This window comes from Ovis canadensis, chromosome 4, assembly GCF_042477335.2.
Source record: "Ovis canadensis isolate MfBH-ARS-UI-01 breed Bighorn chromosome 4, ARS-UI_OviCan_v2, whole genome shotgun sequence".
Classification (NCBI taxonomy): Eukaryota; Metazoa; Chordata; class Mammalia; order Artiodactyla; family Bovidae; genus Ovis; species Ovis canadensis.
This window is the reverse complement of record NC_091248.1, coordinates 63,067,233-63,079,691: the sequence shown is the minus strand read 5'-3', so window position 1 is coordinate 63,079,691 and position 12,459 is coordinate 63,067,233. Positions and strand designations below refer to the sequence as shown.

Here is a 12,459-nt window from a genome sequence, read left to right as displayed (position 1 = left end):
CTTCAAAGAGATTAATAATTATAAATGCTGGGCTCAATGTATGAATATACAGAACTCTAGGAAAAAATGTTCTGAGGTTTAGGAGGTGCTAGATTTTCAAGCTAAACAACGCCTTTAAGGAAGTCAAATGAGACAGTGGATACAAAGCCACGACCGTGCTTCTTGCCAATCCGTAATCTCGGCTTCCCCTTCCTCCTCCCAAGTTCTCCCTTTTCAGGGAAAGGCACCAGACACTGGGGCTCATCCAAGACTCTTTCTGTTAGGCCTCAATTCATGTGATCACCAAGGACCAACTTCTGCTCGTCCTGAGTACTTTATGAAATCATTACTCTCTCCCCTTCCTCAGCTGAGTCTGTTTCTTTCCCCCTTAACAAGGCATGGATCGCTGTTTCCTCACTGAGCTCCGTCCTTTTGTTCCTGACCTGTCCCTCTCTCACCTTTAATTCCACCCCTACACTGTCACCACAGTGACCTTAGCCACCCCTGACTGTTACTGTCTCTGCTTAAAACGCTACTGCCTACGTAGAGCGCGTGTCCACTGCTCCTGTGTGGCACGCCGCACGGGTCCTTCCTGACACAGCATGTACATCTCAGCCCCCACCAATGGATGTCTTCCACTTCAGACTCCAGTGTGGACACTCTCCAGTTTTTTCTTTCAACTGGCAATTCCTGACTCATTTCCTGAGGCTCAGTTCAAGTGTCTCTCTGGCTTCCTGGATCCTCAGGTGGGGCTGAGAAGCCCTCATCCTTCCCTAGCCCTGACCATATTACAGCATTTATCACATTTCACCAAATGGATTTTTATATGTATTTGAATCCCTCACCAAGTATAAGTTCCAACAGCACAAGAACTATGTCTGAGTATTTTTGTGGCATCCTACGCTTTATACAGGCCCTGGAACACGGTGGGTGGTCAAGGAATTGACCTGAAAGGAGCTGCTATATGATATGCAGATTATATAAATGAAGTATGTAATTCAATTTACATGCATTTGGGTTATGGCAAAAATATATATATGATAAAAAACTAGAAATTTGCTTAAAATATGAACTTAAAATCTTCAACCTGCTATATTTGGGGATAAATTTCTTATTTCAAGTGGTTATTTTCTGAGAAAAATTAATTTTTACTTAGTTATATTCTGTATTGTTCTTAGAAGGATTTAAGATAGTAGAGAAATAAATCAAGATGGTATGAGATCAAATTAAAAAAAAGATCTTTTGGAAACAACTATATAAATACGTTTACTTCTTCCCAATAAAATATTCAACAATGGTAATTTATGAACTTGGTAATTTCATGAACTGACTTTTTCTTTTTTGTCCTTACAAACTGTGACCTTTAAATATATATATATATATATATATATGACCTTCAACAGAGCAGTAAAATCTTTAAAAAGTCTAAAAAAAATCCTATGTTTATAAAAATAACCACTGTATTTAAGTAAAGATGCTCCCTGTCAGAATACATAGGTAAAGTTTTATTATTTAAAATGCAATCAAACTTTTCACAATGCTTTGAAAGAATTAAAGTTACAATGGTAAGAAAAATCAATTTACTTTAGAGGATGGAACAGAACAGGCAGCATCCAAGGAAACTATAACTGGCAGCTATTTCACTGATGCCTGTTATCACTGCTGAAGCATTAAAATACTGGCTGAAATGAATAGGAAAGTAAACAAACAAAATAACATATGGTAGTACCAAAACACTGCCCTGGAGGGTCTTCACATGGGGTTCTAGTCCTTCCTACTCAAAGTGTGGCTGTGAGAGGAGAGCACTGCTATCACCTGGGAGCCTGTGAGAAATACAAACTCAGGCCCCACCACTGATCTACTCATCAGAATCTGCATTTTAAACAAGACCCTCCGATGATGTATAGGCATATTAAAGCTTGAGAAACTGTTTTTGGTGACCCTGCAATTTTCCCATGCAAAGTACTGGCCTGAAAATAGAATCTCCTTGCTGAAGCCTACCCCTAAGGATAAAACTAAGGGTTAATTTCATAGCTGTCTTCTAGGTCTATCTGAAGCAAAAGAATTAAATACTAAATTAATTTAATTCCAATACCAAAATTACCATCTTAGACACACACACTGACAATGTTGTATCTTTTCACTAACAATTATTTGAATTCATTTTGGTGAAAGATCACTAGAGATCATAGTTTCCATGTCCTTTGTTTCACAGAATCATTATCATTCTAGATAAAAGAAATCTAAGATTATCTGGAAGCCCATCAAAATCTTTTAGTTGCTTATTCTACTATTTAATACTACCAGGAAATGTTTTTCACTCATAAACTAAATTCCTACACTTTCTATCTTAATTCCATTTCTTCTTCCATCATTAGTTACCAGCAACCCCATTCTTTACAGCTTTAGTTTAGGTGATAATTCTGGAGGACCTGGATCAAAGTGGGCAAAACTTGTACTATATGGTCCTAAAATAAAATCTCCAAAGTTACAAAATGTAATCTGTGATCCTGGAGGATATAACATAAACATAACTGGTATCAGACAAGGAGCTTTAAAAAGTAATTTCAGGGTATAATATGACCCAGCATAGAAGACTTGGTATAATGCAACATGAAATGTATTATAAAGTATTCTTTATAAAAATGGCCTTCTAAAAAAGACTTCATCTTGTAAGAGCAGGTTTTGATGTAATGTTTTCTTCTCTGGCATCAATCTGAAAACTATTAAGATGTTCAGTCTGACCAAAAAAAGAACTGAAATAAGTTATACAAGTTGATTCAGGTTTCACATGAGAACTTGGTAGCAAGGGTTCTTCCCCAAATGACCAAACAGCAATGATTGAGCATAATCTGCAAAGAGGGGAGCAGGGCACTGAGGTCAGGGAGCAGGGCACTGAGGTCAGGGTGCAGGGCACTGACGTCAGGGTGCAGGGCAAAGTCTGAACAGCATGATCACTCCTTCTGAGAGAGGGGATTCTAGAAATACATCCCAAACCAAAGATGAGAGATTTCAAAACTTTTATGAAGAAAAAAAAAAAAAATCCTTCTACCTTTAAAGTCAAGTAGAAGTTTACTTTTAAAATATGTATAATATAAAAGTCATACATTAAAATATAATACTGGCTGGTGAGAGAGGCACTCCCCCATGGACCTTGCATACCCCTACTGAGTGGACGAAGAATGCAGTCTTAGCCTCTCTTCATCTGGGCCACTTCTCAGAGCTGTGTCTGCAGTAACCTTTGATGAATGACCTAACGCCTTCCCCCGACACACAGCAGGCACTCATACTTGCTCTGACAGCAGTCAGCCCTCAGCAACCAGAACACAACCCAATGCACACACAGGCATCTGTGGTGGGGCCTTTGCATTGCCCTGGGTGATGTCAGCTTGTAAAGAGGGTGAAATCCAAGACCCTTCACAGTTCTTCATATGGACACTGAAAAAAATCATCTCTATTACTGAGATTTATCTTACCGGATCCAGGTTCTTGAATAGCAGGATGTCTTTGCAAGCCTCTTGCAATCGATTTCTCTGATCGTCAGTTTTGGGATGTATAATCTATAAGAACACCAAATCCACAATTAGACTAGTCTCCTTACTCATAATGGATAAAATTTCCTAGCAGGACATTAGAAGGAAGAATGGTTACAGTTGAGGTTCACTTTAGGTGACTAGACATTAACTACCAGCCTGCTAATAGGGGAAAGTAATACAACTTGTCTCAGGGAGGTGGTGGGCATTAATCAATACAGCACTTGAATGTTTCCCAAAGAAGTGTTTCCCCCAGGTTAGCAAGTTCATTCTGTAAAGGTCTGGATGGGCTAATCACTAAAGACTCTGAAGGTCCAGCGGGAACATAAAAAGGACTAAGTGTTGTAACAGTTATGTTGAAAATCTACAGACTGTCTTTATTCTGTTTGCATGCTAAGTCCCCTCAGGTGTATCTGACTCTTTGCGACCTCACCTGGAAGCCCATCAAAATCTTTTAGTCCCTATTCTACTATTTAATACTACCAGGAAATTTTCCACTAATAGTCTGCCAGGCTCCTCTGTTCACAGGATTCTCCAGGCAAGAATACTGAAGTGGATTGCCATGCCCTCCTCCAGGGGATCTTCCCGACCCAGGGATCAAACCCTTATCTCATGTGTCCCACACTGGCAGGCAGATTCTTTGCCTCGAGCCCCACCTGGGAAGCCCTTATGCTGTTTAATACTCTTAATATTCTTTAATACTGTTTCATACTTTTTACCACTAAACTTAATACTCTTTCAGAATGTAGCCCCTTTCTTCAAAACTTGATAAAATGTCTAGACGTGAGTAAATTCTTACCTGTATATTAGATATTAAATACATTTTATGCATGACACATTTAACCGAGCCCACAGGGAGTGATTTTGCACAGGGAGCAAGCAATCATGTACTGTCACATCAGGAGACTATGGATTTGAGGGAAAAGGAATCTAACACTCCTGCTGCGCTCATTTGAGAATGAGCTCAAAGACCACTGCCCGAGGTGCTCAAACTTTCAGCCTGGAGGGCGAAGGCCAAGAGAATGCCCTCGGTAAGTGAGCTGGCCAGCTCTTCAGAGTCCCTTCTGACCACCGGAAGGCTCAACTGACTTGGACCCAAAGGCCCGTTCTTTTGTGAACATGGGTACCATATAACTATAAAATGGGGTAACGAGGCAAGAGATGGTCCTAAAAGCAGAAGACACCTCGTGGGTCTCCTGGAGACCCTTACATCACCTTTTCCTACTCTAATGTCACACACACAGTGACCGGAGAACGTGATGATGAGTAGGGGCCCCACCATCAGAACAACCAGGGTCGGCCAGTGCTGAGCTTTGTGTCCATGACTATATCAAAACTTACAATGGGAAATTAAAACCAGCATTTCAAACCCATCTCAGATGGCTAAAAGCCAGAGGGCCAAGAAGAACTCAGGAAATGTACAGTATATGTGTACTATTCATCTGTGTACTCTTCACAACTATTAGCCAGTGAGAGAAGGCAGCTGTTGCAGATTTTTCTCTAAAAGGGTAAGGGATATGCAAACTAGTGTTTCCTATCTAACCAATATTCACATCAAACTAGATTCTGTTATGGCGTGTGGACCTAGAAAAAGCAGATCCTGCTGCCTAAGAACTCACTGCTGTTTAAGAAACTTTAAAAATTTGGATATGAACTAAATCATGCCAACCAAAATTCATATCTGCCTATGTCAAATAAGGATGATTTTAACACAAGCAAACAAAACAAAAAGTTATTTCTCACTTCACAAAAACCATCTGGAACTTCAAACTGAAGTGATCATAAATGTTTGCCTACTGAGAAGCTCTCTCCGCAGAAAGAAAAGGTTGGGGATGCCATGTCACAGATGTTGAAAATAATTTCCTGAGCCCAAGATGGAGCCACCCCTGCCCAGGGTGCCACATCAGCAAAGCAAAGCTGAGATCACTCCCATGTCTCTAGAAACGCTCCACTTCGCCAGCAATACAGTGTATCCAGTCAGCCGGTCCCCAAAGGCCAAGCCAAATCTGGGCTCCATGCTCACTTCCTTGTTCCTCATTCACTTTCTGTTTTTCTCTTCCTTGTTCCTTATTCTTTATCCTCTAAAAGCTTCCTGCCCTCCACCCCACTGTGCAGTTCTCTGGACCCTCGGGAATGGGGACTGCCTGCTTCATGCAGCATTAAATAAAATGTATATCACTGAAACTGTCTTCTTCAATCATTTTCAACACCGTATTGCACCTGATTTACTTTTCCTCATCAATTTAAGTCTTTCTCCCCCAACCCATTCACTTTGTATGAACACGTCACACAAAAACCTGTCTTCTTCTTCTCTCTCTTTCTCCTGCTACTTCTCTTACGGATTCACAGTTCCAAATTTTGTTTCTCCATCCTGCTACTGCTGCTACTGCGTACCGCTCTCCTCCCTGCTTTCTTTATTCCCCTCTTCCTTCTGCCTGCCATCACTCGTCAGGGTCTTTTATCTACCATACTCGCCGCTCACCCTCAACCTCTGCCATTAAAATTCCTGCTCTGCATGCTGAAAAGCAAACAGTCAGAAATCAGGTGAATCTTTGAAGCTCTGCCCTCCCTGCCCTGTACCAACTGTTCAGATGCTCTCCTCCTCCTACAGACTCATTTCCTTCTGTTGGCTTTGGTGGGATCTGACATCCGAGATCTGCCTCTGGACAATTAAGGTCTTCTATGTGCCCAAGCGTGATTTCTACTAGGGGTGATTTTGGTTTTTATTATTTATTTCTGATTTCAAGATAAAAATCTTTTTGTTCAAACAAATATTGATGTGGCATTTACCATGTGCCAGGCACTGTTTTAAGGGCTTCACAAACATTAGCTTTATTCTAGTAATAGGGAGTGTAGATGGCACAGTGGTAAAGAATCTGCCTGCCAATGCAGGAGACCCAAGAGACATGGGTTTAATCTCTGGGTCAGAAAGATTCCCTGGAGTAGGAAATGGCAACCTACTCCAGTATTCTTGCCTGGAAAATTCCATGGACAGAGGAGCTTGGCAGGCTATAGTCCATAGGGTCACATTCCGCTGGATTCAACTGAGCGTGCGCCCACACACATCCTAGTAACAGGCTCCACGAAGCAGGTGACTGCTCAGTGAAATAAGTCAGACAGAGAAAGACAAACAATGCATGGCCTCTCAAAAGGAAAGACGTAAGAAAATCAACTTGCCCGGGCAACTTCTTCAGTGTGACACAGTTGAGAAGCTGTAGTGCTGGGATTCACCCCAGGCAGGCTAGCCACAGAGTTCTTACTATAAGCCAAGGTCAGCACACCATTGCCTGAAGGCCACATTTCTTTCTGTAGGATCCCTACACTGACAACGATTTTCTTAATGACTGTGGGAGGATAATCAAAAGAATGTTTCCTAACATATGAAAAGTATAAGAAATTCAAATCTCCACAAGTAAAGTTTCATGGGTCACAGCCACACGTGTTTATTTCTGTATTATCTACAGCTGCTTTTAAGCTGAAACAGCAGAGCTGAAGAGTTGTGACAGAAACTGAAAGGCCCCCAAAGCATGAAGTATCAATTATTTGAAAATAGAATTCCCAGGAAAAAAGAAACTTTACAGGAAAAGTGTGTCAACTACTGCTATAAACCTCCGTAGCCTTTCAATTAAAAAAAAATAGAAGAAACAATAAGACTGACACCTTTTCTTTAAAGAAAACACTGTGTGTCTATTTTGTTAAGCAAGGGAAGTCTGTACAAGATGTTTTCATGTCTGTCCAATATGTTCTCCACACAGAGCTGAAAGTAATCTTTTAAAAGTTTAAATCAGAACACCCCATTCTCCAGAGTAAACCCTCGGTAGAGGCCATCACATTCCCACCTCCTCCTGCATCTTCCCCTCAGCCACTCAGCTCCAGCCACACCAGCCCTCACTCAGAGCCTCCGACTCTTCCCACTCTGATGGGCGTGGGTCAACCCGAAATGCACTCCCAGACTTTTGGCAAGATTCTCGCCCTGTTCATCCTCTGGTCTCACTTCAAGGAGCCCTTCTCCCTCTATTCTGTTTCATTAGGGACCTAGTTGATCTGGGGGGTTTGGTTTTAATTCCTACACCCTATCACACTGTCCTTTCAACAGTTCATATTTTGTGACTGCTAATTTGCTAGCTTTCTGTTAGCTTCTGTTATTAGACTCTGAGCTCCAAGATGGCAAGGACTTGTCCATCATGCTCACCACTGTATACTTAGCATTCGACCAGATATGCAGAAAGCACTCCCAAAACATTTCATGGAGTACAAAATGAAGAAGTACTCTACTCTTAAATTTACTAGCTCTTCTCTGCCCGTTTCTACATGCTAGATGTACATAACCCTTACATTTTCATTTATTAAAGGTATTCCAAGTAAAATCTAATTTGTTATTTTCCAAAGTCAATCTTAAACACTTAAGTTTTCTTTGAATACATATTATTTGATAAAAAAATAAATATCTATTTACACAGCTCTGAGATTACAGGTTGTTGTTGTTGCTTAGTCACTAAGTTGTATCCAGCTCTTCATGACCTTACAGACTGTAGCCCACCAGGCTCCTCTATCCATGGGATTCTCTAGGTAGGAATACTGGAATGGGTTGCCATTTCCTTCTTCAGGGGATCTCTCAGACACAGGGATCAAACTTGTGTCTCCTGCTTGGCAGGCTGGCAGGCAGATTTTTTTTTTTTACCACTGACCCACCAGGGAAGCCCAATAAAATAAACAGTCTTTGAAATAAGGCAAAATGTCCAAATGAAAAGTTAATTTATCAAAATGCACTGTGTGTTTTCCTTATGGACATTTTCTAAAGCCAATTAATTTTGAAATCTATAATAATCATTTCTAAAGGCTATGGTACAAATTGCCTTATAGTATCTATTAGTAAGACAAAAAATTGTAGTTTTTAGCAACATATTTAGAGAACAGTCAACTTAATGAAAACACCAAGACACTTTATTATAATGATTAATCATGAAATAATTACCAAAAATCTACTAAAGTAACATCGAAGGGTGACAGGCACAACTTGGGTTGAATGTCCAACCCACAAGATGCCTCCTTCACCAGGAACTGCCCTTATCTATCTATTTATATACCTTTAAAAAAATTATAGTTAATTTACAAAGTTGTGTTAGTTTCAGATGTAAAGCAATTGTTATATATATATATATATATATATATATATATGTTTTTCAGATTATTTTCCATTATAGGTTATTATAAATACTGAATACAGTTCACTATGCTATGTCGGTTATTGTTCTTTACCTATTTTATAAATACATATATACAGTAGTGTGTATATGTTAATCCCAAACACCTAATTTCTCTCTCCTCCAACTCCCACTATCTGCTATGGTAACCATAAATTTGTTTTCTATGTCTACGAGTCTATTTCTGTTTTGTAAATAAATTGACTTATACAATTTTTTAAGATTTCATATACAAGTGATGTCATATGGTATCTGTCTTTGTCTTACTTCACTCAGTATAGCAATTTCTAGGTTTATCTGTGTTGCTACAGATGGCACTGCTCCATTCTTTTTTGTGGCTGAGTAGTATCCATTGTATGTATCTGCCACATCTTTATCCATTCACCTGTGGAGGGACATTTAGGTTGTTTCCAAGTCTTGGCTATTATATAAGTGGTGCTGCTATCAACACCAGGGTACATGCATCTTTTTGAATTAAAGTTTTCTCTGGATATATGCCCAGGAGTGGGATTGCAGGATACCCTCATTTTAAGTGAGGCCAGTTAAGTCTGTACTCCTTGGCCTGGCCCCCAACCCCAAAGTCAGGTCTGTGAAAACTCTCCACAAGGAAACTAGGATTGTGAACTGAGAGACGTAAGAGCTAGTGGCAGCTGAGTCCCTTTCAGTGTTGATACTCTTAAGTGCTACACCAGTGCTGTGAAAGGGCCCCAGAGGGGGCTGGCTCCTGCCTGCTAGCCACAGCCTGGGGTCTTCTTTAACTCTCTCAGGAATTCTGTAAGATCTCCAAGCACATGTCCAATAGTTCCCTAATGTTTTTGTTTTTTAATCTCAATGTGATTAGGGGTTTCTTTCCCCCAGCCAGATGATTCTTATCTGGTATAGTCCTCCCAACAAGACTGTCAGCAATTAGTTGGGGTGATCCAGTCAAACCACTTTACCTATGGCATGGACCAAATGGTAGCTAACAGTCATCGAGTCTATGAGATACCATATATTGCTTTCAAACTATATTTTTAAATGTTCTTTTTAATTTAAATTTTTACTAAGTCAAACCAGCTCATCAAACATCTCAATTACTAAGCTTTATCATATACATTTATACACAAATACAAAGTATGATTGGAGTAGGAAATGGCAACCCACTTCAGCATTCTTGCCTGGAAAATTGCATGGAAAGAGGAGTCTGGAGGGCTACAGTCCATGGGGTTGCAAAGAGTCGGACATGACTGAGCACATATACATACACACATACGCACACACACACAATGCTGTCTTCAAAGTAGCCTATTATTGTTTCGTTGAAATACATAAATAGGATAGGGGAGGGTTGCTTGGACCACATTATGGTGGTTATAGCACATTAAACATAGTGATGATACCCTGACCCTAAGGCAACATAATTTTCAGACTGGAATTTATGGATTTCATAAAAATATGTAAGTTTTGGTTCTCAGAAGTGAATACTGCAAGTCTGGTACTGTCCCCATCATGGACAATTGTGAAATGGGATTTCCTTCAAAATCTTCTGTGTCATTTAAGGTTCCTGATCTTTCTATCACTGGATTTTATTTACATTTCAGGGAGCTTAATGATGTAATGTCTTAGGGACTCAAGTATTCTGCTTTTCTATAAAACTCAATCTTATTGAAGTATTTTTCAGAGCTACAGAAACAGATTTTCTTTTCATTTTTTAACACCAAGTGAAAAAAAAGAAACATTTGCAATGTACTCAAAAATAAATAAATAAATGATTACTTTCCATTTCCAGGCTCAGTAATCTATTTAGTTTACTTTCTACTAAATAAGTAATAGGAGAATGGAACAAAAGGACACAGCTTAAAAAGTGTTTCAAAGCAGACAAGTTCTTATAAAAACCTTAGGCCCTCCAAATCAGTTTCTGAGCAAACAATCAGATACACAGATTTTAAAAAATAATAACTTCTGTACTGACACTTTAGATGTAATTTTATTGTGTCTGTTGTTGTTTCAGAGTAAGCATCTGTTGTGATAAACTAGTAGGAACAAAAGTCTTTTCCCAGTATTTTTCTTTGCTAGAAATACTTACTTATCTAAGAAAAATAACATTATCACTTTGGGAAAGATAGCTAAAAACATTTTTCATCACAGGCTGTATTTTTGCAAGAGAAATGAAAGCACAACTTCAGTGAGTTATGATGTCCATCTTTCGTTTTATCCAAAGAGAGAGAGGCTTTGGATCAAAGCAACTACACAGAGCATGAAGCAGTAAGCTATCAGAGAGAAGACTACAAAAAGAATCAGTCAAAATAGTTCCATTATGCTTTCTGTTAATCTATAAGCCTGTTAACATCTTTTCTATTACTATTTTCCTTATCCAAGACAAGAGTATAATGTAAAATTAATGTATTCAGTAAGTTACATACCCTGGATTCAGCATCATCTTCTTCTTCATCAGGGTTATAAGCTTCTGCACATACTGTAAAGATAAACATGGAAATTTTAAAGATTCTTTCACCAAGAAACATGCTACAATAAATATATCTTTAAAAATTAATGAACAAGAAGAATGCTGTGGTGTGAAAAAGCATGAATCCACCTCATCCAGGGCAGGTAGTCTACCCCCCAAAGCCAGTCCGCTATTGCAATTTATACGTTATTTACTAAAATATGAAGCTGCCCTTTTAGGCACTGATAACTTCTTTTCTTTCTTTTACTCAGAGAAACATAGCTAACCTCTTTCACCTTCATTTCCAAGCTGGAGAAATGGTTAAGATCAAAAATTACTGGAAAGAACAGGCACACACAAAATCTAAGTCTGCTTTGAAATGGTCAATTTAATCATGCAATTATGAGTAACTTGCATAAATTATCCATAATTCAATCTTCCAGGAATAAATACTATTAATATTTTGCATATTCCTTTCCAGTCTTTATTCTGAGCTCAGTTCATACTGCATTCAAAATTTTAAAACTTGATTTTTCATTTAACACTGTAAGGATTCTGCATGCCACTGGAAATATTTTATAAATATTTTTTAAAGACTGCTAATTATTTATCGTAAGATCCAGTTTACTACTCCCCTTAACGCTAGCCAGAAAATTGGCTTCTATTGAAACAACTTTGCAGTAAATATCTTAATGCACAAATATTTGTCGACATTTCAGATTATGTTGTGGAATTATTCCCAAATGTTATTTTGGGGGCTAAAAGGTATGACAACTTTTAAGGCATATTTATCACGACATTTCTTCTCAGGGGGATTATACCCATCCAGTGTTCTATAAGGAATGTGTGAGGAGACTCCCCTAAATGGTACCACAGAGTTAGATATTATTGACAATTTAAATGAAAAAAAGATTTAAATTTTTAAGTATTATTGAATTTGAACAATTTTCAAATGTGTGTAGGCAGACTGTATATCCTCTTTTGTCCCTATGCCTGAGATATTTACTTCTGTATTTTATTTTCTTTTTGATTTACACCGGTTTCTCAATACAAGTTTGACATATCTCTTATAATCATTTTATCCAATTTTCTTTTTTTCTTTGGCTATGTTATATGCTTGCAGGATCTTAGTTCCAAGACTATGGATTAAACTCAGACCAAGGCAGTGAAAGCACGGAGTCCTAACTACTGGACGGCAGGAAGTTCCGTCCAGTTTGCTTTTTAACTATAATTACTGGAGAAGGAAATGGCAACCCACTCCAGTGTTCTTGCCTGGAGAATCCCAGGGACGGGGGAGCCTGGTGGGCTGCCATCTATG

At 38.9% G+C, this 12,459-nt stretch overlaps 1 protein-coding gene across 2 annotated transcripts in view; it reads right to left on the bottom strand.

Annotated features, from left to right (window-relative positions):
- PRKAR2B (protein kinase cAMP-dependent type II regulatory subunit beta) overlaps positions 1–12,459 on the bottom strand; it is a 111,720-nt gene that overhangs the window by 29,741 nt on the left and 69,520 nt on the right. For both annotated transcript variants that reach the window (XM_069587910.1, XM_069587911.1), the window contains exons 3-4: positions 11,119–11,171; positions 3,456–3,539 (exon numbers count right to left, since the gene is read on the bottom strand). In XM_069587910.1, the coding sequence (XP_069444011.1) occupies positions 3,456–3,539; positions 11,119–11,171 (137 nt within the window). The remainder of the gene's footprint in view (positions 1–3,455; positions 3,540–11,118; positions 11,172–12,459) is intronic.